At 52.0% G+C, this 14,908-nt stretch overlaps 1 protein-coding gene across 2 annotated transcripts; it reads right to left on the bottom strand.

Moving 5' to 3' along the window:
* Window positions 1-1,918: 1,918 nt before the first annotated feature.
* PLEKHF1 (pleckstrin homology and FYVE domain containing 1) lies at window positions 1,919-12,435 on the bottom strand. 2 transcript variants are annotated; one of them, XM_084771111.1, is made up of 3 exons: window positions 12,306-12,435; window positions 10,241-10,707; window positions 1,919-3,247 (listed from the first exon to the last, which is right to left on the bottom strand). In XM_084771111.1, the coding sequence occupies exon 3, from the start codon at window positions 3,229-3,231 to the stop codon at window positions 2,386-2,388; it is 846 nt and encodes a 281-aa protein (XP_084627237.1). In that variant the 5' UTR covers window positions 3,232-3,247; window positions 10,241-10,707; window positions 12,306-12,435; the 3' UTR covers window positions 1,919-2,385. The 2 variants fall into 2 exon arrangements, with proteins under 2 accessions (XP_084627237.1, XP_084627236.1); XM_084771110.1 differs by lacking the exons at window positions 10,241-10,707; window positions 12,306-12,435 and adding an exon at window positions 3,649-4,431.
* Between the last annotated feature and the right edge of the window lie 2,473 nt (window positions 12,436-14,908).

Raw genomic sequence — 14,908 nt, 5'->3', positions numbered from 1 at the left:
GGGCCAGGGCTTCTGAGAAGACACCAGCTCTAGTTTCAGGAAGCTGTTCCTTGTCTGGGAACCTGCCTGGCCCTGTGCCCTGTACCCAAACAGAAGAAGCAGCCTGAACCAGTCTGTGTAACTGAGAGGCCATGGAGGGAAAGGGCTGCAAACAACCCCCAACCCCCACCCCCAAACTGTCACTGCCAGGTCAGGAAGGCTCACAGGCAGCTCCTGGGTGCTCCATAGTGAGACTCTCACACAGCATTCTTTAAAGTCTGTCAGCTGCAGACTTTGGGATCTGGAGACCCCTAATAATAGGGTTCACTATACTGGGAGCCACAGGGGAGCTTTCTTTCCTTCTTTCTTTCTTTCTTTCTTTCTTTCTTTCTTTCTTATTCTTTTGGTTTTTCAAGACAGGGTTTCTCTGTGTAACCTTGGCTGTCCTAGACTCACTTTGGATGCCAGGCTGGCCTCGAACTCACAGTGATCCGCCTGCCTCTGCTTCCCAAGTGCTGGGATTACAGGTGTGCGCCACCACGCCCTGACTGCTGGGAGCTTTCTTAGTGCCTAAGTCCTACATATAGCTGACAGTGACAGCGACCCCACTCTATCCACAGGGACTCCAGACAAGGACAGCCAGGCCCTGGGCAAAGACTGAGTCTAATACCAGCAGAAAGCTTGGTTTCTCAAGATAGCATTTTTATATAGCCAGGACTGAGTCCTGGGATTATAGCCATGAACCGCCATGCACATCTTTACAAGTTTCTTTTTGTTTGTTTGTTTGTTTTTCTTTTCTTTCTTTCTTTTCTTTTCTTTTCTTTTTTTTTTCCCCGAGAGAGGGTTTCTTTGGGTAGCCTTGGCTGTCCTGGACTCACTTTGTAGACCAGGCTGGCCTCGATCCGCCTGCCTCTGCCTCCCAAATGCTGGGATTAAAGGCGTGTGCCACCATGCGCAGCCCAGCCGCTTTATGGGTTTCTGAAGGCCAGGAAACTCTACAGCCAACTGGCAAGGTAGGGGGCTTGCTCCCCGACTCACAGGCACCACCTGCAGGGGCTAAGAGCATCAGAGTCGTCATCCCTGAAGGATCAGGCTGAGCTAGACACTTTGTTTCCTTTGTCCTACCTATACAGACAACCAACACCAATAAGTACTTGCCTAGCACCGAGGAGGAAGCCGAGGACCGAGGACTTTAAGTTTGTATCAGCCTATGTAACAAGTCCCTTTTTCAAAAGAAAAGGCAGGGGCTGGAGAGATGGCTCAGAGGTTAAGAGCACTGGGTTGCTCTTCCAGAGATCTTGAGTTCAATTCCCAGCAACCACATGGTGGCTCACAACCCTCTATTGTGTGATCTGACGCCCTCTTCTGGCCTGCAGGTCATTGTATATATAATAGGGTCTCTCTGTTCTTGGGTGAGGGGAGGGGAGTCAGCCACAGGATGGCATGAGTGTCTCGCTGGGTGACAGGCACTTCCAGGAATGCCCAGTGTGGCAGTGTCAGTGATGGTTGTCCCCAACCATGGTTTCTACCCTTAATCGAGCAGTGTCTGAAGCCAGGGTACTCTTAGCAACCAAAAGGGTTGGTACTTTATTTTTGTTTATTGGTTAAGTCAGTCTAGACAGGGTTTTCGTCCCAGAACCTAGAATATTAAAAGAAAACAGCACTTCTACTGAGTGCAGATAGAGACGGGGTAGGAGAAACAGCCACAGATACTTGGAGGCTGGGGACAGCGCAGGGGCCTGTGGCTCCCAGTATAGTGAACCCTATTATTAGCGATCTCCAGATCCCAAAGTCTGCAGCTGGGGCTTTGATGGGTTGCCTGGCCTGTGCCTGTTAAGGGGGTGGATGTGGGAACGGGGTCTTCAGAGTGGAGAGGACCCTCATTCTGGTCTGGTCCTCTGTCCTATTCAACCTGAGTCTTTTTTTTTTTTTTTAAAGATTTATTTATTTATTATTGTTTATACAATGCTCTGCTGCATGTACACTTGCAGGCCAGAAGAGGGCATCAGATCACATCGTAGATAGTTGTGAGCCACCATGTGGTTGCTGGGAATTGAACTCATGACCTCTGGAAGAGCAGTCACTGCTCTTAACCACTGAGCCATGTCTCCAGCCCCAGCCTGAGTCTTTTAATGCTTGGGACATCCGGCCTGGTCTAATCCTAAGGGCTGCAGCTGGTCACCAAGGCCACGTGAAATGGAAAGGCAAGTTATCTGAACAGCGTTAGAAGAAGGCCTAGGAGGCGTCTGCCTAGCAGAAAGGCACTAGTAATGGCTCAGGAGCAGCCACCTGTCACATGCCCACCGCCATGGGCAGGGGGTCCAGCAAAACCAGACAGTTCAGGACTTGAACTCGAGGCCCGGGGCAGTGGACTGGCTTGATGAAGACACTCTCTCTTCCACAGGGTTAACTGTGGAAGGCTGACCAGGAGACACCAGACGCATAGAACTCCATCTGGCTGGGCCAGTCGCCATCTCCATCTCCGTTGCCTTCTCTGTCCTCATCAGAGTCATCATCATCGCCACTGGACGCACCACAGACAGCGCCACCTACATGGGCCGGCTGCCCTGGAGAGCCCCTGTACCGCTCCTGCGCCTCCTCCCTCTGCTTCTGGGCGGCCAGCTCTCGGTAGCAGAGGCTGCAGACACGAAGGGGCTTGGAGGAGAGCCGTGGCAGCAGGAAGCGCTCCCTGGAGCACTCAGCACACACCACGAACCCGCATTTGCGGCAGTGGTGACGCCGGGTGAGTGCCGAGAAGCGTGTCTGCGTGCAGCGCATGCAGATGTCCGTGGCCTTGTCAGGGATCCACGGCGCTGCGTGCTCCGTGGTGGGCTGGCGGCCCGTGGCCAGCAGCTGCCTCCGCACACACTCTTCGATGTGGCTGATCCACTCCTGGCGCTCCGTGGTGGAGGCTGCAGACACCACAAAAGACTTCTTGGCGGTCTTGATCATCCAGCGGTTCTTGGCCTGCAGGGTCTCGGGCAGTGGCTCCAAGGTTACCTCTTCCAGGGGAATAATATGCTGGCTTCGGTACTTGCGTTTGCTAAGCACAATACTGCCGTATACTAGGATGTCGTTGAAGAGGAAGAAGATGCGTGGCTTGGCCTTCTTGCGGCACTCCTTCGTCAGTACCCCCTCGCCCAGGAGCACACGGCCGGGTAGGGCCAGCGGCTGCCCTGAGGCCCCAAAGCAGCTCTCCACTGCTGCGATCCGCTGGCTGTTGATCTCCGTGTTTGCCAAATGGTCCACCATCTTCTCAGTGGCTAGCCTGTGGGAGGCAGACAGGGAGGCTATCAGCTTGCTCACCCCCCTCCCCAAACCAGACAAACCTATTAACCCACTGCGCTTTAGCAAACCCACCCAGCCTCCCAGGCAGAGAAACTGAATGTTTCAGAGGCGGACCTGACACAGGAGGTGAAGAAATTATTGGGTGTGTGTGTGGGGGGGGGGGGGACGGACTCTCTAGCAGGGGACTGTGGAATGCAGCCAGCAGTGGGAAGACAGCCATGAGGAGTTAACTGGAGGAAGAGCCTTGGGAGTGGAGCACACCTCAGGCATGCTCCAGGGGCAAGGAAGCTGGAATAGTGAGTGCACCCCAACTTCCATCGGCTGTTCCAGAGCAGTCTGTGCCTGGAAGAACGGCGGGGTGGGGGCGGGGGGTGTACATACCGAACAGTGTGTGTGGGACGTGAGTGTCTGGGATCCAAACCGAGCACAGAATCTGCCATCCCTCATTGTTCTGGGTGGCCGAAGCTCATCCGAGGGGCCGTGAATTGAGTGCTACCTCTGAGCCAATGCTGACTTTATCTTATCATCCCTCACACGAACCCCAGGCAGGTTAGAAACCCCCCACCCGCCCCCATCTTACGGGAGAAAAACAGACTCTAGTCTACTCAGAGGGAACGCAGCTCACCCTGCACCACGGCCTCTGTGGAATGTAAGGCCCACTCGGGTTCTCTGCTGGTGTACTAGGCTGTAAACACTAGCAGAACGCAGCCTAGCTACCCTGGGCTGTCCTCACCTACCCTTCTAAAGCCCGGCATACTCTGAAGAGCACGCAGAGGTGGCCACTCCCTGATCCAAAGCCTCCAGGCCACTCGCCTACCCAGTCATCACATAAACTTTTTATGCTCAACACCAAACCCAGTGTTCCCTGGGCTCTTTCCTCTTAGAAACACTATCTAGCCAGTTTGGCTCAAATTCCAAATCCAGTCTTCATCTCTGAACCTCCTTCTTTCCTTCTTTCCTTCCTTCCTGTTTTCTTTCTTTTGGTTTTCCCTGCATTTACTTTATAGACCAGGTTGGCCTTGAAATCAGAGATCTGCCTGCCTCTGCCTCCCCTGAGTGCTGGGATTACAGACATATACTACTGTGCCTGGCAAAGCTCCTCTTTCTTTTTTTAATTTTATTTTATTAATTTATTCTTATTACATCTCAATGGTTATCCCATCCCTTGTATCCTCCCATTCCTCCCTCCCTCCCATTTCCCCCTTACTCTCCTCCCCTATGACTGTGACTGAGGGGGACCTCCTCCCGCTGTATATGCTCATAGGGTATCAAGTCTCTTCTTGGTAGCCTGCTATCCTTCCTTTGAGTGCCACCAGGCCTCCTCATCCAGGGGACGTGGTCAAATATGAGGCACCAGAGTTCGTGTGAAAGTCAGACCCCACTCTCCACTCAACTGTGGAGAATGTCCTGTGCATTGGCTAGATCTGGGTAGGGGTTTGAAGTTTACGGCCTGTATTGTCCTTGGCTGGTGCCTTAGTTTGAGCGGGACCCCTGGGCCTAGATCTGCCCATCATGATTTTCTTCTTAAAGCTCCTCTTTCTTACATAACAAATTTCTCACCATGGTACAACTGGAAGACACCATCTTGCCTTGCCTGGAACAGGACATCCATATTGGCCCTGGTCTGTGACCAGTTTAGCTCATAATTTCTTTCAGAAAGATTCTCTAGTATCCTCATCTCAGGCAGCTCCTTCCAGTGACTGCAAACTAGTCAGAGGTCAAACACGGCTCGGAGCCCATTTTTATAAATAAAGTTTTATTGTAACATGGGCCATGCACATTCATGTATACGGTACGACCAAAGTAAGTGACAGAGTCATATGGCCATAAAACCTGAAATACTTGTAGAAAAGTTTACTGAGCCTTTCGGTAAGACACCATCCTAGTTTTTTTGTTTCCCTTCATAGCACTTATCAAGACCTAGTCGTGGGGCTGGAGAGATTGCTCATTTGGTGAAGAGCTTACCAACCAGCATAAGGACCTGAGTAGATCTTGAGTTGCCATGTAAGAAGCCAGGCGTGGCGGTGTGTGTTCTGCGGCTGCAGAGGTACAGACAGGAGGGTCCTTGAGGCTAGCTGGCCAGTTGACCTAGCTGAATCTGTGAGTGCCAGGTTCAGTGAGAGACCCTTTCTCAAAAAAAAAAAAAAAAAAAAAAGTAGAGGGGCCTATACTGCTTTTCCAGAGGTCCTAAGTTCAGTTCCCACCTCCCAACTTCCCTAACTCCAGCTCCAGGGAATACAGTACCCTCTTCTGGGTTCTATGGGCACTTGCATATATCCACCTGTGTTGGCCAGTCTTAATGTCAACTTGACACACAACTAGAGTTATCTGAAAAGAGAGAACCTCAATTTTTAAAAAAGTATTCTTTTAAAAAAATATTTATTTATTATGTATACAGTGCTCTGCCTGCATGTATACCTGCACGCCAGAAGAGAGCATCAGATCGCATTATAGATGGTTGTGAGCCACCGTGTGGTTGCTGGGAATTGAACTCATGACCTCTGGAAGAGCAGTCAGTGCTCTTAACCGCTGAGCCATCTCTCCAGACCCAGAGAACCTCAATTTTAAAAATTCCTCTATAAGATTCAACTTTAAGGCCTTTTCTTCATTAGTGATTGATGGGGGAGGGCCCAGCCCGTTTGTGGGTGCTGCTACCCCTGGGCTGGTGGTCCTGGGTTCTCTAGAAAAACAGGCTGAGCAAGCCAGGGGAAGCAAGGCAGTTAGCAGCACCCCTCCACGGCCTGTGCATCAGCTCCTGCCTGCAGGTTCCTGCCCTGTGTGAGTTTCTGTCTTGACTTCCTTTGACGATGAACAACAATGCGGATGTGTAAGCTGAATAAACCCTTCCCTTGCCAACTTGCTTTTTGGTCATGCTGTTTCATTGCAGCCATAAAAAAAAAAAAACCGTATGGCATCACCCATACATGTATACACATAAGTAAAAAGTAAAATAAATCTTTAAGAAAGCAAAGGCGTGGTAGTGCACGCCTTTAATCCCAGCACTCGGGAGGCAGAGGCAGGTGGATCTCTGTGAGTTTGTGGCCAGCCTGGTCTACAAAGGCGAGTCCAGGACAGCCAGCGCTGCATGGGGAGGGGGCGTGGACAGAAAATGAGGAAGACATCGGATATCAATCTTTGGGCTCAACACACACACACACACACACACACATACACACACACACACACCAAAACAACAACAAAAAACCCTGGTGTTTTCCTGTCTAGTCACTGCATGTGTGCCTTCTATTGCTCCATTCAGTCCTTAGCTCCAACAGAACAGAAGCCCTTTCTTGCTAATGGCTATATGACAATTCTTAAACCTGTGCTATGCAGCCGGGCTGTGGTGGCGCACGCCTTTAATGCCAGCACTCGGGAGGCAGGGGCAGCTGGATCGCTGTGAATTTGAGGCCAGCCTGGTCTACAAAGTGAGTCCAGGACAGCCAAGGGTAAAACAGAGAAACCCTGTCTCGAAAAACTAAAAACAAAAAACAAAAAAACAAGACCAAAAAAAAAAAAAAAAAAAAAAGCAAAAAACCCCCTGTGCTATGCGACAGTAGGTGCCATGTGCACCAACCCCTCCTTGAGACGCAGCTTTTACGTATTGCGCAGAAGCAGGAGCAAGTTGACTTCTTACCACACATGCAGCCACCTGCTCACACACACACACACACACACACACACACACACACACACACACACACACATGTTTCTAGGTCACAATACTCTGGTTCTGTGGGAATGGGAATACTCTGTGGGTTCTATGAGGCTGCCCGTGGGAATCTGAGGGTGGGGGATGGGAAGGGTGGGGCCCAGCCAAGAGAAACTGAACCTCCTCCGGCCTAAGAAGTGCTGCCCACAGCACCTGATGTAATGACTATTTTTAGTTTGCTGATCTTGGCTTCAGACTTTGCAACCCCAAGCCATTATGCCACCTGATCACCAGCTCTTGGCTGACGGACAATCCGACACACTCAAATTGTGTCCCTTAACGTGCCAGCATCATACCTCTATGGCCACCAGGCATTGTGCTAGAGGCCAGTGTGGATACCGCCTCACTGTGAAGAGGCCAGAATGGCCAGGGCCGGGAGACCCAAAGGCGCAATGGCTTATGGGTAGCAGAACCAACTGAACCCTTCAGGAGCAGAGGGAAAATAAAAAATAAAAACCAGGGTCTTGGGTTGGAGCTATGGCTCAGTAGTTAAGAACACTTGCATTTAAAGTGGGGGTGGGGTGGGCTGGAGAGACAGCTCAGAGGTTAAGAGCACTGTCTGCTCTTCCAAAGGTCATGCGGTCAATTCCCAGCAACCACCCAGTGGCTCACAACCATCTATAATGAGATCTGGTGCCCTTTTCTGGCATAAAAGTGTACAATGCAGGCAGAGCACTGTATATGCAATAAATATTTTTTTTTTCTAAAGAGCATTTGCTGCTCTTCCCAAGGACCTGAATTTGGGTTCCAGAACCCGCACTGGGTGGCTCATAACTGGCTGTAACTCCAGCTCCAGGGGAGCTGGCATACTCTTCTCACGCACGTGTGGATGGATGGATGGACCGATGGATGGACCGATGTGAGCAGTGCTAGGATGGTGGGTACAACTGAAATGCCACTTATACAGAAACCACACATTTCAGACTGTTAAAGAAGTCCACCAACAAGGAAAGGCAGATCTCACCGACGCTGGAAGGCTCCTACCACAGACATGACAGTGACAGCCAGAGTGGGAAAAGCGGAAATGCTGTGTGCCGCTGCTGGGAATGTAAAAAATGCTACAGCTGTGGGCTGGAGAGACAGCTCGGTGGTTCCGCTTCTACAGGGACCCAGCTTTGATTTTCAACACCCACATCAGGTGGGACAAAGTTACCCGTAACTCCAGTTCCAAGGGATCTACATACATGTGGCATACATACATAGAAACACACGTATAATTAGCAAATACATCTTTTTTTTTTAAAATGACATAGCTACTGTGGAAAACAACCTGAAGACTCCTCTAGAAATTAAAGATAGATTTACCACACACCTTTCCCACTCTGGGTCTACTTCCAAAGGGGCGGGAAGGGGTATCTATACACGCATACTGTGTGTTTACTAAAGCCAAGAGGCAGAAGCAACCCAAACGCCCATCGCCGAGGTACTCACGGTGGCCAAGAAGGAAATGTGATCTGCAAGCAGGAACTAAAAATCCAGACCCAACCTGACTTCCTAAACGCAACCTTAGTGAAATACGATCACCGTCAGGCTAATGCATCTAAACTATATTTACTCTCTGGCCACTCACACATTTAAAGTGCACGAGGCACCTTGCGCACGGATACGCCTGACAACCACACAGGCTCTGTCCGATGCTACCCTTCGTGTCCTGTTGCCCACTGAGGAACAGCCATTAAGAGAGGTCTGCCCGCCCCCCGCAACCCCCCCCCGCAAACCCCCCCCCCCCCCCGCCCCAACTCAGGAAGGAGTGAGACACAGGGATAAGGGGTCAGGTTACGGTGGGGCGGGCGGGGAGGGGGGTGGGGGAGGGGGAGGTAGGCAAGGGCTGCCTCGCAGGTCCACAGGCCAGCAGTGAGTAAGGGAGTACTTACTCCAAGGGGAGTAAGGGAGAGGCACCACCCAGTGGAGTCACTGAACGTTTTGCAATCCTCCTCCGGAACAGGATAAGGAAAATAAACCCTCGGGTACCAGTTTTCTCAGCACCTGCTGTTTGCTAGGCGCAGTGTTTTAAGCACACCAGCATGGCTGACCTAACTCAGGGAAAGCATCAAGCCCCGTCACAGTCAACCACCCTAGAACCTCGGCTAGTAGCCCAGTCTCCATATAAACTCGACGCCAAAACACTGGCCCAGGGTGCACCTGGGAAGATGAGACGGGAGGCTATAAGGTAAGAGCTTTTCTCAAGAAAACACACACACACACACACACACACACACACACACACACACACACACACACACTCACTCACTAGCACAGCAACATGGCTCAGAGAGTAAGGGTGTTTATGGCCAAGACTTGACTGTGAACTCCACGCCTGGAACTCACGTGATGAAAAGGAGAGATTGACTCCCGAAAGACACTCCCTCCTGCACATTAAACAAAACACCCCCTCCCCCCAAAAGCCCACACCCAAACTCAGAAGTTCTTAAAATCCTGTCCGTGTGTAGTCTTTTCTCCTACTTCCTGACCTTCCTATCATTTCTCACCGCGTAACACACGGGGAGGCCTGTCCCAGCCCTCTTGCCACAATGCCAAACCCCCTCATTGCTTGGCGGCGGCGGGACGGGCTTGGCCAGGTCCCAGCAGTGCTCAGGCAACTGGCCGGGCCACCTTAGGGAGCTCTGAAGGCTGACGTGGGCAGGGTGCAGAGCAAACGAGGCCTTTCAGCTTACACAAACCGCGGGGGATCCTGACCCCCAGCACTGATGGCCGCCCCTCCTCCGCCGCCGCTAACCCTGTGGAATCTGATATCGACTGTGTTCAAATTCCAACGCCTGAGCCCTCTGGGCGAGCGAGTGCACACGTTCCTGAGTGACCAGGAACGGTCGTCTCCCCTCCTTCTGAGAGCTGGCGACACCTCTCTTCAGGTGCTCCCTAAGAAGTCTCGGCCCTGTCCCACCCCAGTAACTTCCTACGTCAAGAGTCGCAAACTCAAACTCTACAGGACCCGACGTCAGAGGCCCGCAGAACAGATCCTCCCAACTCCAAGGCGTCTCCCAATGGAGTAGGGCAAGAGACCCTATGGAGGACCCTCCCCGGGCTCACAGCTGGCGCACAGCCCTGGGACTCAGTGGCCCTAGAGTCCCTGGTGTCAACTGCTCCCCAAAGTCCCCCGCAAGCCAGCAATCAGGGGGCGCCCTCGCTTCCAGTGGAGCCCCGAGATGCGCATTCCCCGGCCCACCACGACCGACAGCTGCGGCCATGGCAGGGTGGATGGAGGGCGGGAGGGGAGCGCTTCCCCCCGCACCGCAGGCTGCTTACCTCCCGCGGGGACCCGCGCGCACTACAGTGGGTCCGCGTAGTGTCACCGCTCGCGTCCGCCAATCCCCGCGCCGTCCACGCCTCCGGGTTCCAGCTCCCTGATCACGCCCCTCCGAGGGCCGCAGGGCCAGTCGGAGCCCTGGCACGCAGGCGGAGGCGGAGCCGGCCCCAGTTCTTCAGAAATGTGCGCGGGCGGGCGTAGTCGAACCGCCGGACGGCGAGCCGGTGTGCGCGGGTTCTGTGTGGCGTCACCGGGCTGATGACTGCCTGGTCGGAGTCCCTGTTCCCAACTTTCCTGGCCGCCACGCTGAAGACATGAGTAGGCGCGGGTCCGGGGCGGAGGCACGCGCGACACGATGGTGGGACCGTGGGCTCTCAGATGCCCCAGCTGTCACGTTGGCGACCTCTTCTCAGCAGCAGTGACGCTCGTTTTATTGAAAACCGACAAAGCTTTATATTTTTCTTTCCTAGTTGGAAAATGTCGAAACACAAGAGGGGGAAATAGACGAGTTTAGTGGGCCTCACAAAGCTCCAGCATCAACAGGTCAAAGTACCCCCCACCCCACCCCTGGCTGCTGGGGACACTCAGAACTCAATTCTGAGTGTCTGCTTTTCTGTCTCGCCTGCCCCCATGTGCATCCTCTTCCACCCTCTTTTTCTGGTTCCCCAAAACCATTGAGTTGGATCCACTCCCACACTTTGCACCCCTCCCCCACTCCTTTGTCATTTCAATGTCACCTGCTCAGAGAGGTCTCCTTGGCCCCAAAGCAGCCCTACCTCATCCATTTCCCCTTCCTTCCTTCCTTCCTTCCTTCCTTCCTTCCTTCCTTCCTTCCTTCCTTCCTTCCTTCCTTCCTTCCTTCCTTCCTTCCTTCCTTCCTTCCGTTGTTGTTAGCTCTCTATGCAGACCAGGCTGTCGTCCTTCAACCCCTCGAAGCCTTGGCTCTCTCTCCAGAGCACAGGGCTAATGTCAATAGCATTAGTTTGTGTTACCAAACTGGTTAAATTGAACAGGGCCTAGCTGTGGTTAGCCTGGTGCCTGCTGGGCCAAGAACAAGGCAAGAAGGGACATGAGGGTTCAGAAAGGGCTCGTGTGGCCCTCTGGTGTTGGTGTTAGGGGCAGACCCTTACCTAAGCTGGGTCTCCAGCCTTCTGTCCCGTAACCCCTACCATCACCCACAGCCTTACCCCCGTCAGCGTTTATTGGACATTTCTTTTAGGATTTGAAATGTGTTTAAACGTTTACAAAGTGCACTGCTGTGAACATTTCAGACCTGGAGAAGTCACATAAAAATGGAGACTTTTGGTCTCTTCCCCCCCCCCCCACCTCTGCCATGCCTTGTACCATCAGTAGTGGGATTTGAACTCAGGGCCTCACATACTAGACAAATGCTACATCGATGAGATATAGCCCCAGCCCTGATTTTAGTTTATCTTTAATCGGAAGATTGGGGGGGCCTGGACGGCACACGTCTGTGATCTCAGAACTCAGGAGGCTGAGTCAGGAGGACTGAGTTTGAGGGCAGCCTGGGCTACATAATGAGACCTTTTCTCAACAGATAAAGAATTTGGAAGCACTGGCCCATCTCTCTGCAGCAAACTATCCCCTTCAGATTGGGGCTCATATTCTTTCATCCAACACAGACCCCACCACTCTCTGAGGTCTCCCCTACCCATGAATGTATCCCAGTTGGAGTTTTGGTTGGTGTAGCCAAACTCTCCGCTGCCCGGAGGAAAGAGATGGGGTCTGAGGTCCCGTAGGCTAGGTCGTAACAACTACTGGAGTTTTAAGACAAAGTCTGCCTCTGAGTTTCCATAGCTTAGGCTGGGCCAGCCATCCACACTCACCAGGGAAAGAGATGAGTAATGTCAGAGGCAGGGAAAGAAGATCCGAAGACCGAGGGGGTCCCCAAGCCAACACCAACACCCCACCCTGCCCCCGGAGCAGTGCTTAAACCCAGGTGCCCATTTCACATATCAAAGTGGATGCTGGTTGCCAGGGGGCTCCCAGCATTTCTCAGGGCCTGTTACAGAGTCCTCTTGGCTTGTATACCTCAATGCCTACCTTAAACTCCCCAGCTGAGGTCTGGGCTAGGCTTCCCCGCTGTCTCTTGGCCGCTGCTCCTGGTTGCAGCTCTCCTGGCCCTTTGGCTTCTGGTTCTTCCGTCTTCCCTCTCCCCACACGGCCCTGTTCAGTCAGGGGGCCATTTTCACCGTGGACTCCTTCGGATGAGCCCACCTGCGTCCTCCCTCGCATCTATAATATCTGCATATTTACAATAAACCTTCTCCTCTACTGTACGTAGGGACTTCATGTCTTCATTTCATTTTAATTCACAGATAAAGGCGTCCGGTGACCTTCTTAAATGTATCTTCAGAGCACTGACGTGAGCTTTAGGTTTAAGTAGACGAAGAATTGCTGAGCCGGGCTGTGGTGGTGCACACCTTTGATCCCAGCACTCGGGAGGCAGAGGCAGGAGGATCGCTGTGAGTTCGAGGCCAGCCTGGTTTACAAAGCAAGTCCAGGACAGTCAAGGCTACACAGTGAAACCCTGTCTCAAAAACACCAATCAATCAATCAATCAATCAATAAATTTTAAAAAAAGATTTGGGGCAGAGGTGAGAGGATGTCATGATTTTAAAGCAGGTCTGTCACAGACCATTGTCCCAGAATATCTGGGATCTTCGCTTCCTCCCTGAATCCATACATTTGGGACAATGACTACAGACCTCCTGGGGTCTTTTGAGAGGTTGCAACAGGACATTGTAAAAGCTGAAGGGAAGATGCTTTCCCCGTGTGAGTGCCATGAAAGAGATTAGATCTTTCTTGTTTTCAGGCCCAGGGCCTTTGGTGGGTAACAAGCCTGCATGTGGGGTAAGCAGGTGAACTGACCTCAGATAAAGGAATGCAGGCAGGGCAGGCTGCTGGTGGTGTTCACCTTTAATCCCAGCACTTAGGAGGCAGAGGCAGGAAGTTCTCTGTGAGTTCAAGGCCAGCCTGGTCTACAGATGGAGCTCCAGGACAGCTAGGGCTACACAGAGAAGCCCTGTTTGGGGGGAAAAAAAAGATAATAAAAGAAAAAAAAAAGAAAGAAAGAAAAGAAATGCAGGCAGACTTGCTGGGTTCATCTTCTGTGGGCACAAGTGAGGAGCCTGTGCTTTTCAGCAGAGGCAATATTCCAGTCCCAGCAAGAAGCGCAGACAGCATACTGAAAACGGCAGCCCAAGTGTACACACTGCTTATGTGGAGGTGTCTTCAAGCTGAGTCTTTAAGGCCGTGTTCCATGGCTGCCTCAATCTCCTGGTCTCCCTCCCCTACCTCCTTAGCAAGGAGGAATGTCACAGGGAGGAATGCAGGTGGCACAGGATGGGGGGGGGGATGGGGGGTGGGGGGTGGGGGGTGGGGGGTAGGGGGGTGGGGGGTGGGGGGGAGGGGGGTGGGGGGTGGCCCTGTGAGGGCAGAGCAGATTTGCGATGGCACCTGCATCTGATAGACAGTGGCTGCCTGGAGGAGGGAGACCAAAAGACAAGAGGAAGGAGTAACTGTTGATCCTGGAGTCAGGAAAACTCCTCCTGCTTTGTTCCACTGGGGACTCAGGCCCACACTCAGAACTGTCTCTGCCGTCTGAAGTCCCATCATCCCCTGCAGCTCCAGGGCCTGGGGCCGGAAAGCCCCTGGAGGCTCCTAAACTGGTCATCCACCACCCACCCCTTCCCAGCGGGCTGGCTGTGGGTGGGGAGCTCGAGTGGAGGGCTCCCTCCCACTTCCAAGGACGAGAACAAACTGGTGACTCAGGAAAAGGCAGAAGTTGAGTCAGCCAAGCCACAGCTATGGAAAAAATGAAGTTTCCTGGAGGCCTTTTCTGCTTCCTTGGCTAAAAAAGTCCTTTCTGGGAAAAGCTGGTTTCCAGACCACAGGAACCAAGGAGTCAGGGAAATCCCGGGATCAAGAGGCCCAAGCTAGGTTTTTGGTGTTGTTGTTGTTTGTTTGTTTGTCTTAAAATCCCTGTGTGAAAAAAAGCCGCAAAGAATTATCTTTGCCGTGTTTAGCAAGTTCTGTTTGCACAGCAAGCACTGTGCACCTAATAGAGTGGTAAAGGACCTGGGTTCCGTTACAGGAAAAAAAAAAATGTAAAAGAACCACTAACACACCTAGGGGTTAAAGCAAAAAGCAAAACAAAACACAAAAAACCAAAACAAAGCAAAACAAACAAACAAAAAAACCCCTTAATTTTTGAGAGAGCCGGAGAAGGGCCTTGTGGGTGGACACTTCTGTGCAAGGCCCTGGGTCCCGTGCCAGAGCCACATAAAAACCAATTAATAGTTGGTAAAGCCAAGCCAGGGTTTGGCAAACTTTAGCGGTGAGTATTTGGGGCTTAGCAAAGGGGTCACCGGGGGACCAGCGCTGCAGCATGAAAGCAGCCTGGATAACACAGAGAGACAAGTACGAGCAGGGTGCCGATGTCTAATTTACTATAATTTTAATGTATTATGGAACATTCTTTCTTGTGCTGTATTTTCATTCTAACCCCTTTGAAAATGTGGTAACTACTCTCGGCTGGCTCATGGCTCTGTGGGGGAGGGAAACAAAGACGTAGACTCAATTCAAATTTAGATTAAATGAATTTATTATTACTGATAGAAGAAGTGGGGGAGGGGGTGTTTAAG

The sequence above is a fragment of the Acomys minous genome (genome assembly GCF_964271855.1).
Source record: "Acomys minous genome assembly, chromosome: 20".
Lineage (NCBI taxonomy): Eukaryota > Metazoa > Chordata > Mammalia > Rodentia > Muridae > Acomys > Acomys minous.
This window is presented reverse-complemented; position numbering and strand designations above follow the sequence as displayed.